Source organism: Hydra vulgaris, chromosome 04, assembly GCF_038396675.1.
Source record: "Hydra vulgaris chromosome 04, alternate assembly HydraT2T_AEP".
NCBI lineage: Eukaryota > Metazoa > Cnidaria > Hydrozoa > Anthoathecata > Hydridae > Hydra > Hydra vulgaris.
This window is the reverse complement of record NC_088923.1, coordinates 27,915,001-27,931,600: the sequence shown is the minus strand read 5'-3', so window position 1 is coordinate 27,931,600 and position 16,600 is coordinate 27,915,001. Positions and strand designations below refer to the sequence as shown.

Genomic DNA, 16,600 nt, shown 5'->3' with positions numbered 1-16,600 from the left:
CGGATCTTCTAATGATGCGCTTTCTCTTTTAGACAAGGCATTTAAAGCAACTTCTTGACAAGTATTGGTTTAAAGTAACACATGAGATATGCATGAAATTGGTCGAATTAATGCAGAGACAACTTCTTCTTTGCTATCGAGTCAAAGGAGGACATTAAATTTAGATATTTTAAAATTTTTTATGTTCTAAACCTTAACTCTGTTAAACTTTAATGCAACTCATTTTACGATTATATAATTAATTGATTTTTTTAAATTATCTTTTTTAACTATCTTATTAATGTTAATTGTATAGCTAATTGACTGTTTTTTTAAAAATGAAAAGAATTAATTTAATCCATTTTCCAGATTTTTTTTAGTTAAAAAAACCCTAAAAAATTTGTTTGAAATGACCATCTCGAAATCAATATATATATATATATATATATATATATATATATATATATATATATATATTTATTTATAAATGTATATGTATATTGTGACTACAATATACATATACATTTATAAATAAATATATATATATATATATATATATATATATATATATATATATATATATATATATATATATAATAAAGATAACACACCATACAATCCCAATAATGTTTATTTGATTTAAATGATAAATATAAATAGTTTATAAATGAAACTTTTTTGGTCAGTGTTGTAAAAAAATTAAATTTCATAAATTTACTGACTTATGCTTATTAGTATCATTTGGTAAAACAAAATTATAAAATCATTTTAAAATTATTTTCAGATAGTTGTGAAAAATGTAATGTAGTGTTTACAGACGTCATTGCTACATTTGAGTTTACAAATTGCAAATCTTGCAAAGTACAAGTATGTCATTCTTTTTTCTTTTTCTTTTTTTTATTTCTTTTTTTTTTTTTTTGCTAATCAAAGTGCATATTTGTATAATGAATTCAAAATGTGCAATATAGTAAACTCCCAATATATTTTAACAAGGGACCAAGAAATTAGTTCGAGTTAGAGAATGTTCGAGTTATCGGGAGCATAATCATTAAATAAAGGTTCAATGGGGATTCAAAATTAGTTTGAGTTACTGAATGTTCAAGTTATTAAGGGTTCGAGGTATTGGGAGTTTACTGGATATTTTAAAGAATTTTATAAATCAGTCATTTTGTAAACAGGTAATCATTTTTTCAAGTGTAACAGCAAAAAAAACTTTGTTAAAATTCCATCTGTCTTTGTGCTGTATTAACTAGTAATAAATACAGAATACACATCCAAAAAATAAAAGTAAAGTGAAGAGTGGGGCACCATGATACATGGGCTCACCATGAAACATTGTAGTTGTGAAGGCATCTTAAGAGTTGTGACAACCACTTTCATATAGTGAATCAGTTACTACTAGAGCTATGTTTTGAAAAAAAAAATTATATCATTTGACATCATTAGTCCTGCGAGGGGTCGAAATTTGTGTTTTTTTTTATGACTAAGTAATTTATTAGTTTTTAAAGCTCAAAGTTTTAAGGTTTTTTATTCAGAGTATCTATTGGTAAGTAGCATTATTTTGTAAACTTCAATCCATAAGCTTTTTACTTCATTAAACAAAATCTTAGAAAAAACAAGTTGATACTAAAAATAAAGTGATTGTTACTATCAGCTAGTATGGGGTAACTTGATGCAGCATTTGGGGGGGGGCCCTAAAACCATTGTGTCATAAATAATTCTAAAAATCATTTCTTGTAATATTTAACGTCAATTTTAAGAAGATTTATATAAATATAATACAAGGAGATCCAATTTCAATACAAAGCCATTATTTATTGACGCTGAAGAAAGACAATGAAAATAATATATTATCTGGTCTTCTGAAATCCGATCGGGACCATTAGATGAATTTGAATTATAAATATTAATTTGTTTATATTTCAAATAAAAATCTCTGTTTTATACTTTTTCTTACTTTTTTAATGATGCTCGTAGTGTGTATCAAGGTATGTCATAGGTGGGGTACGTTGAAACAATCTTTTAATTTTACTTTAACTAGTCTCACAAGTTTAACCTTGGTAATTTTTGGTAATTTATAGAATCTATTTTCTAAGTATAAATTTATTCTACAATTTAAACCAATCGCCTAAAAAAAAAGGTGTATTAAAAATATTGTAACAAAAAAAAAAAAAAAAGTGTGTTATGGTGCCCCACTCTCCCCTAAGAAATTATTTTACAAAAATAAAAATGGGGATAATTTCTTGTAAATTTATTTATTTAAAAACGTTAAAAATTGATTAGATTGATGGTTTCGCACACACAATTTTTTTTAATTAGATCGATGGTTTTGCACCAACAATTTCAATCGAAAAGACTGATGGTGCTCAAGTTTTCATTAACCCTGCATGCTTAGAATCACAGATTGTAACTGCCAAATCAAGTGAGATGAATATTTGTGTGAGAAAACCTGACGGAGATTTTGTAAGCATTTTTATTGGTTACATTTGTTGTTTTTATTTATATTTTATTATTTTATTTTATTTTTAATATTTTAAAAAAATATTAAAAATAAAATAAAATACCCAAAAAATTGCAACAACAAAAAAATAATAAAAAAATAATTTAAAATACATTTTGTTAGAAATGACATCCACTTTACAATACTCTAAAGTGGGTGTCATTTCTTTGTTCAAAAAGGGACAAGGAAATGACACCTGACTAGAATCCCATCAAAACTTTTTGGGAAATAATTGACAATAAGATTGATGTTTTAACTTTATTAAAAATATAAAAGCTGTTCAAAAATTATGTTTAATTGTTTTACTACTTTTTTTCTGTTTTTAAGATCAAGTTTTGTTTTAGAGTTTGTCCACCATGTTTTGTCTGATAATGTAAGACTTTAGAAGTCTTTATTTGTAGAAAACTAATTTCTCAGTATTTATCGAAACCTGAATCAGTTGTTCATATCACTACTACGTAATTAGAAAATTGTTTACTATATTTTTACAATTAAAATTCTTAATTTGTAAAACTTTGCAAAATAGGAGTTAAAATTTTCATCATTCAAATTATATTTTAAACCGAAATTAGATCAAAATTTCTATAAAAATATAGCGGTAATTTATAAAAAATTAAAAGTTAATGACGCTAATTTATAAAAGATTATAAATTAATAGAGGTAGTTTATAAAAACTATAAAAGGAAGAGGAATTTATAAAAATTATATAAGGAGGAGGAATTTATAAAATTCTAAAGATTTAAATTGAATTTAGTTGCAAAAAAAAAAGTGTTTAGCTGGATAATTAATTCTACGGTTCTACTACTATGGAGTTAAAGAAACTGAAACTTGTCTGAAGAGTGAAATTTGTTCGTGTTTTTTTTTTTATTAGACTTCAGCTGCATCTTTGATATAAACCCTCATCATCATCTATCTTTGATGTAAATCCTCATCATCATCTATCTTTGATGTAAGCCTTCACCATCATCTATCTTTGATGTAAATTCTCCTCATCATCTGTCTTTGATGTAAATCCTCATTTTATAGGCACGTTTTTTGGTCTTATTATGCGTTATTTAAGTGTTGATTTAATACAGTTATATTAAAATTTAGCATGGGTATCGGCATCCTCACTCTATCTTTTGGGTTATTTCTTTTGTCTTGAAATACTTGTAGCCAAAACTTATAATTTTTATCAATATTCGGGAATTTAATTAAAACTATTGTTGTGCTATTTTGATTAATAAAATTTATGATTGCTATAATTTTTTTTATTTTAGACTGAGTATCCGCTTCCTGAACAATATAAAACCGTTTGGAGTCCTGCATCTAACAAGTTTTTAACAAGTACTATGGATATCAACCTTTAGATACGATAAACCGAATGTTTTTTTTAATTGTCATCTAATGTCATGTGAATGTTGTTACTGTTGTATATGTTAAATGGAATCTTTATTTGTAAATTATATGTAAAACTTTCCCAAAAATGTTTCGTTTTTGTTTTTTATAATTTTATAGAATACATTTTCTAATGTTTCCTAATTCTCTTTATGTATCTCAAATTCATATCATATTTTGATTTTGTTATTATATTTTTTATTTTATTAAATTAGATGGAGAGTTATTATCTCGGGTTTAAATTTCCTATTTCCTTCAAATTAGAGTTTTTTCCCCCTTATATAAATAACTTCTTTCCAAAATAAACTTGCTTGCATTGGTTGGAGTACTTAGCAGAACCAAGCGTAATAATGATTGACGCGTAATAACTTATTTCTTTAAATTATTAACAAGTACAAGTATTAAGTGCCCTCCGCTTTATCTTGGGTTTAATTTGTCAAGGAATATGTGCACAATTTATTTTTAATGATGACATTAATTTGCCATTCCTTTTAAAATTATTGTGCGTAACGCAGTAAGTGTTTGTGTGTACAATGATATTAAAGTAGGTACAATACTGGAAAAATTATTATGGATTTTTCAGTTTTAAAATAATAATAAAGTTTTTTACTTTAAAAACAATCATAACAAAAATAAAGATACAGATTATATATTCCAGGTATATCAAAGTTTTTAATACTTGGTTTGACCACCTTTGGCAGCTTGCAATGCTTTCACTCTCTCTTGGGTATACCTATGATTAAATCGCGGCATAATTTGGTAATTGTTTCGCTGTGGAACCAAACATGGATTAACTTCTATAAGCTGTGCTTTTGTTGTAATTGGAACTTTGTGTATTTTTTCCTTCAAAATGTCCTATAAATTCTCAATTGGGTTCATATCTGGTGAATTCCCAGGTCATTTGAGTACAGAGAATCCATTGTCTCAGAACCATCTCGTTGACAACTTGCACATATGGCAAGGAGTGCAATCCTATATAAAGTCCTTATTAGTGAACCAGTCTCTGACTGGTTCACTAATAAGGACTTTATATTTCGGAACCAAATATTTTTCCAACACCTCTATATACTTTCCCTGATTTATCATTCCTTCCACAATATGTAGACGGCTTGTTCATAGATAGATATCGCTCCCCATACCATGGGTAATCCTATTGTTAATTTTGCAATATTATAACAGGCAGACAAACTTGCTTCTCATGGATTAGTTTTCTTAATAAGAAGTATTGTAAATCCTTTCAAATACAGTTTTGCAAACTTTGCAACTAAAAATATTACATCAGTGCATTTATTTTCTCTATTTTTAAAAGTAGTAGCAGTTACTTGTGATGGGCTATCAGCGAATAGAAAATTTTAAAAATGCATTTTAATCTGAATGAGAAAGAAAATAATTATGGTCATGTTGATGTGACTTACCGCACTGATAATTTATTTGCTGGTGATGGCGATAAAAGATTTATATATTTTATTTCTGATGTTCCTCATTTGATTAAAACAGCAAGGAGCAGCCTTTCTCATTCTGGAGCTGGTAAAAGCAATCGTTATTTTTGGAATCAGGGTCAACATATTTTATGGTCTCATATAACTGATTTGTTTTATGAAGATTTAAAATGACAATTGCATGCATGTCAAAAGCTAACCATTGAGCACATCAAAATAACTCCATTTTCAGCTATGAATGTTTGTTTAGCTGCACAAGTTTTAAGTAATTCATGTAGTAGTGTATTAGAAATATATGCACCATCTGATACTGCTGGAAATGCACAGTTTTTAAAAATATATTAATGATTTTTTTTATTGCTTAAATGTTCGTAATACAAATGATTACTTATTAAAACGCAACTCGTTTATGAAACCATTTTCTGATACTAATGATGTTTGATTTACATTGCTAAAAGAAAATTTTTAAAAATACTTTTCTGATTGGCTTTTTTTCTATTGAATCACGAACCGGGAATTTTTCAAAAAGTGGTAGAAGCAATATGTTTGTTACTTGGCAAACCCATGAAGGTTTAAAGATCACAGTTGATTCTGTTATTGAACTTGTCAAATTTTTAATTAATAACAATGTAAGTTATGTATTAACTTAAAAGTTTTGTCAGGATCCTTTAGAAAATTACTTTTGACAACAACAGTCAATTGAATCTTAATGAATCAAACAAAATTTCAATGGAGGAGAGTATGACACGTATACCACGCAGAAAATGGACTTATTCTGAAAATCTGTTGATAAAAAAAGTTGACTTTTCAAGTGATTTAATAAAAAAAACTCTCTTATGTCTCCTTGTATTGCTGAAAACAAATAAATTTGCATAAAAACGGCTATTTTCATAGCCACAAATCTTTTTAAAAACATTAAATGGCATAAAATATTGATCAGTTTATTGAGAAATTCATTATTAAAATAATAAATAAAAAGGTTTATTGTACAGACTTGTTTTTTGTTTGTTTTACTTTTGTTACCATGTAAACAAGCACCTATGATGCTTTTTATAGAAACTCTGTAAGGATTTATTTAAATATTAGGATTTTTTATAGAACCTCTGATAGCAATGAAACTGATTTTTGGGACTTAGTGCGTTATCAGAGGTGACACTGGGTGACTTTCTTAAAGCTCATCTATTTTTCATAGGTACCATTGGCTATATAAAAAATGTTTTTTTCCCACAACCTGTCATTAGGACACCATAATTTTAAAAATATTTGATTATAAGGTATTAGATTATTAGCTTCTCAAATTTGGTTTAAGGGCCTCTAAAATGTGGAAAAAGCTCCCTAAGTTTGCTGTCCTTTTCCTTTATTGGGTGCAGCATTAGGAAGCCTTTATATGTGTAGTGGTTAGATCGCTTGCACTAAAAGCAATAGATCTGTGGTTAAATGTCTGCTCTAAGCATATTTACATTATCTGTAAAGTAAAGAATCTTAACAAAAACTTTTTTATTTGACACCTATTCACTTAGATGTATGATGTCATAATTTAATCTTGACTCAATCGAGCTTAGAGCGGTCCTATATATAATCTCAATTGGTTAATACAAGAGAGGACGAGAACTTTTATTCATATATAAAATTTTTTTTGATCTAAATTCAAAATAGTTTTTTGAATGTTTGTTTTCTGGTTTTGATATTTTTAGTCATTATTTCATTTAAAGTTTTAATTTTTACGAGTTTGAGGATGGTTACATTTTCAAATAATTATTAAACATTCTCCACATGTATTAAGCGTGTGAGAGTATATAGATACATACATACATACATACATACATACATACATACATACATACATACATACATACATACATACATACATACATACATACATACATACATACATACATACATACATACATACATACAGACCCAGCTAGCACACTTACGTTGGGCCAACGTATGTTGGCCCAACGTAAAACCATCGCAAACGTCGGCCGTTTTTTCCAATTCAAAACCAACGTTGATCCAATGTCATTTGTTTAATGATGAGATTAATACCGACGGAACTAAAACCAGCTGGCTTATTTACATTGGTTCAGCGTATGTAAAAACATCGCAAAAAATTGATTGTTTTTACGATGTAAACCCAACGTTGGCCCAACGTTATTAAACCGACGTTGATTTAATGTGTATAAACCAACGCTGTATTAATGTATGTAAAATCATTGCAAAAAGTTGATTGTTTTTAGGATCTAAACCCAACGTTGATCCAATGTTATTAACACGTCGTTGATTTGATGTATATACATACATTGGAACAACGTTGGATTTTATGCAGTGGATTAACGTTGCGTTTGCATAGAGAAAAGGCGGATATACAAATATACATTTGTATAATTTATGAGAATTGTTTTTCATTTAGATATTTCAGTTCATCATGGAAATATATTTGCTAATATATTTTTTATGTAATGAAATATCAACCCACAAGCAAAGCAAACATGAGTAATTTCTCTTTAATCAGATGCAACGATATAGTTAATATAATATGTATTTACACATACAAACTGGTGCAAAAAATTTTTATTTTCTTATAAAGAATTTAGCTTTTTGAGAATTAATATTGCTGGTGGAAATTATTATTAAAAATACAATTTTTATTAAGTATTTATTGAAGAAAAATATTTATTTACTAAATAATAAATGAAAAGCATGGTGAATCAATTTGGCACCACGCGAAAAAAACGGTCAATTTTTAATATTTTGTCCATAATCCTTTAGCTTTTTTAACTGCTGCTAATCTTCAATTTGTGCTCTTTACAAGATTTTCGCAAAGGTTTAACGAAATATTTTCCCACTGTTCTTGAACTCGTTCATATAACACATTAATGGATGATGGAGAGTCAGAATAGTTATTAACGAGCGCTTTTGTTAATTGTGACCACAAATTTTCTATTGGGTTCAAATCAGGACTTTGTGCTGGCCATTCTAGCACTTGAAATTCCTGCGAAGCTAACCATTTCTTAACCATTTTAGCAGTGTGCTTTGGGTCATTGTCCTGTTGAAAGATGACCTCATTTATTGGGTAAGATATATTTTCAACAGTTTCCAATAATTCGTGCTGTAAAATATCAAGATACATTTCCTTATTCATGTTTCCAACTATTCTTCGAATTGGTCCCAATCCATAAGCCGTCATACACCCCCATAGTTTAATATTGCCTCCCCCATGTTTTACTGTCTGAATAAAATCTTTTTGGGTTAATGGTTCACCTTCTCTTTTCCAGCTCCATTGGCGGCCATCAGTGGTATACCGATTAATTTTAGTTTCATCTGATCAAATAACTTTCTTCCAATTATCTTCGGTAAAGTTTTCATATTTTTTTATAAAGTTTAATCTTGCTTTGATATTTTTTTTACTAAGTAATGGTTTTTTTTCTTTTCAGTTGCTCGAAATTTACATTTTTTGAGATCTCGCTGCACTGTCCACCTACTCACATTTTTTCCTATATCACGTTGCAAAAGTTTAGCTGCATGTCGATTTGGCTTCTCCATTAGTCAAATATCTGATTACTCTTCTACCGTCTACCGCACTCAACTTCTTTGGTCGACATTTTTTTAGAATATGTCCACATTTTTTTCTAATTCGTTGCACAGTACTTTGACCAACTTTTAATTTAGAAGCAATTTTACGAGTTGTATTTCCTTCTTCGATCATCTTTTTATATTAAATCACTCTTTGTCTTTGAAATTCCAATTATATTAAAAAAACTATCAAAAACAATAAAATTTATGAAAATAGAAAATTATTTTAGATATAAATATAGTCAATTGATTTGCACACAAAATTATTAAATTAATTTGAGAAAAATAAAAAAAAATATTGCCTTTATCAAGTATGGTGCAAAACTGAGTCAAAAGATGTTTGTCACTAGGTAAAAATACTTGTGCATTGGGGTAAAAGGAGGAGGCGTAAAATGTCGTAAAAATTAGCACTTTACTACTGTAATAATCCCGACAGCGTTAATATATCGAAAACAAAATAAATCATAGTTTTGTATATTTTTAAAAACTCTGGTTCAGTTTGCACCATACTGTATATTAATAATATATGCCTAAACACATTTATACATTTATTATTGATAATATATGTATAAATACATTTATACATTTATTATAATTTGCATATTCTAACACCTCGTGCAATATCTGTGCCGCTTACTCTATGCTATCTTTCTAACTCGACTTCTTCTTACTTTCACTCTAACTTACTTCGTTTTTCTTAAATTCACGTACTCTTGGTCAGCGATGCTGATGATGACGCTCATTGGTGAGCTGAACTTGTCTTCGCTGGCCCGGTGGAGGATAAGTCACAATACCCATATATTATTAAACATTATATTTATAATACATTTATACAACTATACACGCGCATAAATATATAATCTTTTATGTTTAAATGTATATGCTTAACATAAAACAAAATAATTCGGTTCCGATAAAAGGTAAATATAAAGTTGTGCAAACGTAAAATATAAAGTTGAATCAACTTAAAATACAACGTTTCGCCAACTTAAAATACAACGTTTTGCCAACTTTAAATACAACGTTTTGCCAACGTAAAATACAACGTTGTGCCAACGTAAAGTACAACGTTGAATCAACGTAAAACATTACGCAATGCCGACTTAAAATACAACGTTGAACCGACGTTGTTTTTTGGTTGTTGGCGATGTCGCATTTGTAACCAAAATGATATAAAAACAACGTTGGCGGTCGATGTTGGGCCAACGCATAGCACAACATTGTTCTAACGTTTTATCAATGTATGTGTGCTAGCTGGGTACATACATACATACATACATGCATACATACATACATACATGCATACATACATACATACATACATACATACATACATACATACATACATACATACATACATACATACATACATACATACATACATACATACATACATACATACATACATACATACATACATACCTACATACACACACATATATATACAATACATATAATTTATAGTAGGATGACCTGCCCGAGGTAGGAGCTCCTTAACCTTGGATGGCAATCTTTCTAGTGGTAGTTTCACAATAAAAATTCCCAGTTCTGATCTAAATGAAACAACTCTCTCTTTCTCTCTCTCTCTCTATAAGTCAGTCACAGCAGAAAGTTAATCTGAAAATATTTGTTTATTATAAATTTAAAACTATTGTGTGTATATTATAATTTTGTTCTACATTTTGATAATAAATAACAGAGTTACTATGCCAAGTATGCTTTTGTAAAATTTGTGGCTATGAAAGTAGCCGTTTTTGAATGTAATATTACATTAAACTATTTATTCAAATCCAATTGATGTTTTTTTCATTTTTGAACGGAATGATTTTTTGACTTTGTTTGATTCTCAACTGACGATAAATCATTTAAATTTACAAAAGAGTTATTGTAAAATGAGTTTGTAAGAAATTCTAAAACATGATTGCATAGCTCATAGCCAAGAAGTCTAGTTGTTTTTTTAGTCAGACTATTAATGAAAATTCCACTATCACGATTAATATTTTTATAAAATTGATGATAAAACTTTTCTGCTTCCCAATTATCTTTAAAACTAGCTATTGTTGCCTCTAATAGAGATAGGGTTTGTTGTGAAGTTCCTAATAAGATTGCACGATTAATTCTTAACACATTTCTATACAAATCAGAATAGCATTCGTTGCCAATCAAGTAACACACCCAGTCGGAATCACGTGTATATATCGCGCAAAGTTAAGAAAACATTACTTAACAATAACTTTATGTGCTACAATTACTTTAAAAATTAATCAAAAGAAACAACGAATAGATGTCTGCAAAATATAAGTCTTTTAGGTGATTTTACTTTATTTTTACATACTTTTAGATCTCTATTTAAATATAATGACGCCTTACATTGCTGTCTACATATTATTTTAGTTATTTTAAAGTATAAAAACTGACATTTTGATATTTATTTACCGGTACTAAATTAAGATGCAAGTTAAAAGTAACTCACAAGTAATAAAGTGTGGAGAACAAACATAACCATTAAAAGATTTTAGGAAACCATTGCTTGCTACATGCGCTACTATCTACAGCACGATTTATCGTATTCAACCACTTTCTTTTAAGTACTTCATCTTTAGGACGACTAAAGTTTTTTTATTTTATTTTATTTTGTTAGTGCGATCAACCGCACAACAACTTTTTAGGGTTAAAGTTTTCGTCTACAAAAAGAAAGTTATTGTCCGAAGAAAAAAAATAATGTTTCATAATCAAATTCGCCATTGAACTCTTTGTTCGTCTCCATACTTAGTGCACTCTGTTCCTGGCCGTTCGACAAATTTCAAGTGTTTTTAACGAATATTCGAAAAATCAGATAATACGGCCCGAGAGACCAGACTATCTATTTCTTATGACTATGCTTTAGTACCCCTCGAATTAAATCGGAATTGTACAAAAAACATTCACTACGCTATCTAGGACCATTAATTTGGAGCTTGATCCCAATAGACACTTCATCTTCAACCAGCATTACAAGTTTTAAGAAAAAAATTAAAGCAATTAAATGCCTATGCAAAACATGTCATAAATAAAAGAAAGACAAAACATGTCATAAATAAAAGAAAGACAAAACATGTCATAAATAAAAGAAAGACAAAACATGTCATAAATAAAAGAAAGACAAAAAAAATAATTAAAATAGCTATTATAAGAAAAATAAATTTACATGTGGTAACCATGGTCACCATCATCTGTTTATATAGTTCAGTATTTTACTGTGACTGTCATTTTTAGAAGAAAATGTTTATTTTATATCATATATATTGTATATTATATATCAATCGGGAAAATGTAAAACAGGCTTCAGAGTTTTATATAAAATATTTTATAAAATTACATTCCTTACCTTAAATATTATAATTTTTATTTTGTTAAACACCCACTATATACTATATACAAGTAAATGGAAGTTGCATAAAGATAAACGTAATATGAGTATCTTGGATTTTTTTCTTTAAGAATATCCTTTTCTTTCTTACTTTGAGTTATAATGAGAAATAACATTCTATACGAAAACCAATTTGGTTTTAAAAAAATAATTCAACCGAACATGCCATATTTCAACTTACGCGCAATATAACTGACTCTTTTAAAGACTCTTGTTTTACGCTTACCGTTAATCATCAAATTTAAAAAAAAAAAATAATACCATATGGTATTAAAGATAAAACCCTATTATAGTTTGAAAGTTATCTTACTAACCGTAAACAATTTGTTTACAATAAAGATTCTATACCTCATCTATTAATGAATATAACATGTTGCCACGATCATTTCACAATCACCTTAATCATTTTTTCATGTTGTGAAGTATTAAAAAAAAATCACTGTTTTTTCTCGTGCATCACAACAAAACAAACAATAAAAACCATTATAATTAATTTAAGATAATATCTTAAATTATCAGAAAATTCTTTTTTTTATCATTGTTATTATTATTGATGTATAAGAAAAAATGGTGATTTTTTTTAAATTTCTAAAATATGAAAAAATGATTTAAGCGATAGTGAAATGATCATGACGATGTGGACAAAACTATAGATCCACAAGGATCTATACTTTATCCACTTATTTTTTTAATATACATAAATGATCTTCATAAATCATTAAGTTTTCTTTTCTTTTTTTTTTAGTTTACATTATTTACATGTCGTGTAATATAAACAAATAAACTCGGAATCTGGAAGAAGATCATATTGATCTTGTCGCCAGAACCATATAAAAATTACAATATAAGTATAATATAAAATAATACAGGTTAATAAAAAAATAACAATCCAAAACATTTGAAATAATAAATGATTAAACTAATATCTCAAAAATATTTCAATATATTATCAGTTGAAAAAATAATATTCTTTAACTTGTTTTTAAAAACAGAAAAAGAGATAGATGAATCTAAATTAGGCTGGACATTTTTTTTTCAGAGATAAGGTGCTCGATAATCTATACAAAATTGATTAAACTTTGTTTGATAATAGCGTTGTTTTAAATAGTTATTATTTCGCAAACTATATTTTTTCTTTACTTAAAAGGTAAATAAATTTTTAAAAAGATTTAATAATGGATTGTTCATACAACACACCCAAGTTTTTTACTAAATGAGAATTTTATCGATGAATTTTAGTATTTCATAATTGTAGCGTGTTTTTTTTTAAGTGCTTTTATTTCCCCCTTCCTTAACACATACTTGGACTTTTGGGGCCCAAATTTTATGGCAAATTTTAAATAATACGTTAATTACGGTAAAAAAAAAGCGTTTCCATTACAAGTTAAATGTATAAACAACATTCCTCTGTTTTGTATACTTCCTTGTGGTATACCGCAAAAAAAATTTATTAATAGATTCTATTAACTTTTTTTATCTGCTGGAATAGTTAATAAAAAATCTTTAAAAACTGATAATTATTGCTCATATCGTTTTAAAATGCCAAACAGTAAGAACTCTCAAAATGATAATAAAGCTTTAGTCTGCCTAATTTGTTTATTTAAACGGATCAGGAATGACAAAAGTTAAAAAAGGAAGTGTGACATTGAACAGAATACATAACTTCTTTTTAAAATCATTTGATTTGAACAATGAAAACTTTCCTAATGGCATTTGTACTAAATGTAGAAAAGCATTAGAAAGACTTGAGATAATAACATTATTCTGAGTAAACCCTATGAATTCTCAAAAGTCAAAGTAAGTATACTTACCAGAAACCAATCATTCTGTGTTTGTGACATTTGTGAAATTGTTCGAACTACAATTAATTCAAAACATCTGAAAATAGAGGAGAACCAAGTTGGGAAGAGTAAACGCATTATCACTTGGAGAAATAAATATATATAATAGTTGTAGGGTTGTCATTGGAAGAGGATTACTCCACCCTTGCACTCTCGCAACGAGAAGAAAAAATTTAACAGAAGAACTTGACAAAGGTAGAGCGAACCTTTCATTTTTGATTTAATATTTTAAACTTGAAATGAAGAAATTTACATAAAATATTTGAAACATAAAAACTGAAAAGTAAATTTCTTTTGATATTTTAACGCACACAAACCAACTAATATCTACCCAATGCGAATTATAGTAAGCACAATAGGATCACCTACATATAAATTATCAAATTATTTAGTAAATCTCATTCAACCTACCTCCAATCTTAACAAAACAAAACTTCAAAATTCAAAACAGTTTGTTGAATGTGCTCAATCATGGTATATCGATCCTGGTGAATTTCAAGTTTCCTTTGATATTGGTAATCTTTACCCTTCAATACCAGTTAAAGATTCAATCGATATTTAATTAGAAAAACTCCGTGACAGTGCTGTCTTTAATTCAAAATTATCTTTTTCAGAAATAAACATACTTTTAGATTTGTGTTTGTCAAACTGTTATTTTTTACACGAAAGCAACATACACACATTGGAAGATGTTGGTCCTATAGGTTTATCATTAATAGTAGTAATGGCAGAGAGTTTTCTGCAACATTATAAAGAAAAAGCGTTAATACAGGCACAATATCTTACATCACCAATATGTGTAAAATCATTCAAAAGGTATGTAGATGATATCCATTCTCGTTTTATTAATGAGGCAGAATCAGAACGTTTTCTCGACTTGTTAAATAATCAACACACAAATATCAAATATACAATTAAAAAAGAAAGTGATTCACACACAATAAATTTTCTTGATCTCTCAATAACAAATAACAAATCCGGAACATATCTTTTTAATATCTATCGCAAAGATGCAATAACTAATGTGCAAATAAAGCCGCATTCTTGTCACGATCCAAAAATAATTTATGGTGTATTTAAAGGTTTTATCCAAAGAGCTTTTGCATTATGCAGTAAAGAACACATAAATCATGAATTAAAGTTTCTAACAGAAATGTTTATAGAAAATGGTTATAATAAAAAAATACTTCAAAACATTGTCAAAAAAATAATAAAAAAAGCAATAAGCAAAATAATCAACAAAACAACAATAACATCAAAAAACTAGAACCTAATTATATTTCTCTACCATGGGTACCAAAATTAAGTAATCAATTAAAAAAGATGTTTAAAAGTGCAGGCTATACTCCAGTTTTTAAATCATCAAAAAACCTTCAACAATTAATTATTCAAAAAAACAAGCCTCGACTTCCCAACAACTCTTACCCAGGAGTTTTCAAACTGGAATGTTCGTGTGGAAAGTTCTATGTAGGTGAAACAAGAGAGATTTCAACTCGCATTTGCCAACATCAAAAACATACTTTTGAGGGAAAATGGAAAAATTCGGCTGAAGTGGGGCATTCCAGAATTTGCCATGGTGCCTTTGGCTGGAATAAAAATAACACGGTTAAAGTAGAGGTAGACTATTTTAAGAGAAAAGTGAGAGAGTCCTTGGAAATACAGTTTCACCAGTGTTCTCCAAATGAAGGCGGTTTGAATGAAGACGATGGTGATTATGTCGTATCGTCATTTTGGAAACTTTATTTTTCTTATTTAAGACGCAAGAACACATTTCATTGAAGTTTTATTATTTGTTTTGTTTTTTTAACGGTTTTTTTATATTACTTGAATAACGAGAGTATATATAACCCCTAGAAATATTGTAATTTAATATAAAGAAATTTATAAGGATAAGTTTACATACTATACCAGATGTTTCAACTTAATTAGACTTAAAGAATATATTATTCGCATTGCATGTTGCCGATGGCAGTAAAGACATTGCAACTTGTTTTTACCTGTACTTCCCCAGGGAATATTTGCATAGATTAAATAGCTATGAATAAATGAGTAGTATAGTTGTTTTAAATTATTTTTATTTAAATAATTTCTGACCTTATAGAGGATTCCAATACTTTTTGCAACTTATGTCGATATATAATCAATATGAGTTTTCCATGTCATATTTTCGTCAAGATAAATACCAAGGAATTTTAAAACGGAATCTTTTTTTATTTCTACTTTATCAATATAAAGTTTAGGTAAATCATTACGCAAAAAAACGTTTCTTGTTGAGGAGTGGAAAAATTTAACAATACATTTTAAAGATGACTCAAATTTGTTTTTTTCTCATAAAGATAATAATATGCTTTTTACTAATATGACAAATTAATTAAAAAAAGTTTCTGCTTGGTTTAAACTAAATAGATTGTCTCTAAATATAAAAAAACTACATGGACACTTTTTTATCCACCTTCAAGAAAAAAGAAACTGCTCCATA

The 16,600-nt window shown here is 27.9% G+C and overlaps 2 protein-coding genes across 4 annotated transcripts in view; both read left to right on the top strand.

The window, feature by feature from the left end:
* LOC100203913 (adenylyl cyclase-associated protein) overlaps positions 1-4,000 on the top strand; it is a 37,716-nt gene extending 33,716 nt beyond the window's left edge. For 2 of the 3 annotated variants that reach the window (XM_065795966.1, XM_065795967.1), the window contains exons 13-15: positions 764-846; positions 2,299-2,442; positions 3,739-4,000. In XM_065795966.1, the coding sequence (XP_065652038.1) occupies positions 764-846; positions 2,299-2,442; positions 3,739-3,828 (317 nt within the window). In that variant the 3' untranslated portion in view covers positions 3,829-4,000. Of the gene's footprint in view, positions 1-763; positions 847-2,262; positions 2,443-3,738 lie in introns of those variants that run through there. The other variant, XM_065795968.1, reaches the window with a different exon arrangement.
* Positions 4,001-14,455: 10,455 nt separating this feature from the next.
* LOC136079318 (uncharacterized) overlaps positions 14,456-16,600 on the top strand; it is a 6,706-nt gene continuing 4,561 nt past the window's right edge. Inside the window, exons 1-3 of the mRNA XM_065795050.1 lie at positions 14,456-14,636; positions 14,754-15,290; positions 15,389-15,829. Of these exons, the coding sequence (XP_065651122.1) occupies positions 14,456-14,636; positions 14,754-15,290; positions 15,389-15,829 (1,159 nt within the window). The remainder of the gene's footprint in view (positions 14,637-14,753; positions 15,291-15,388; positions 15,830-16,600) is intronic.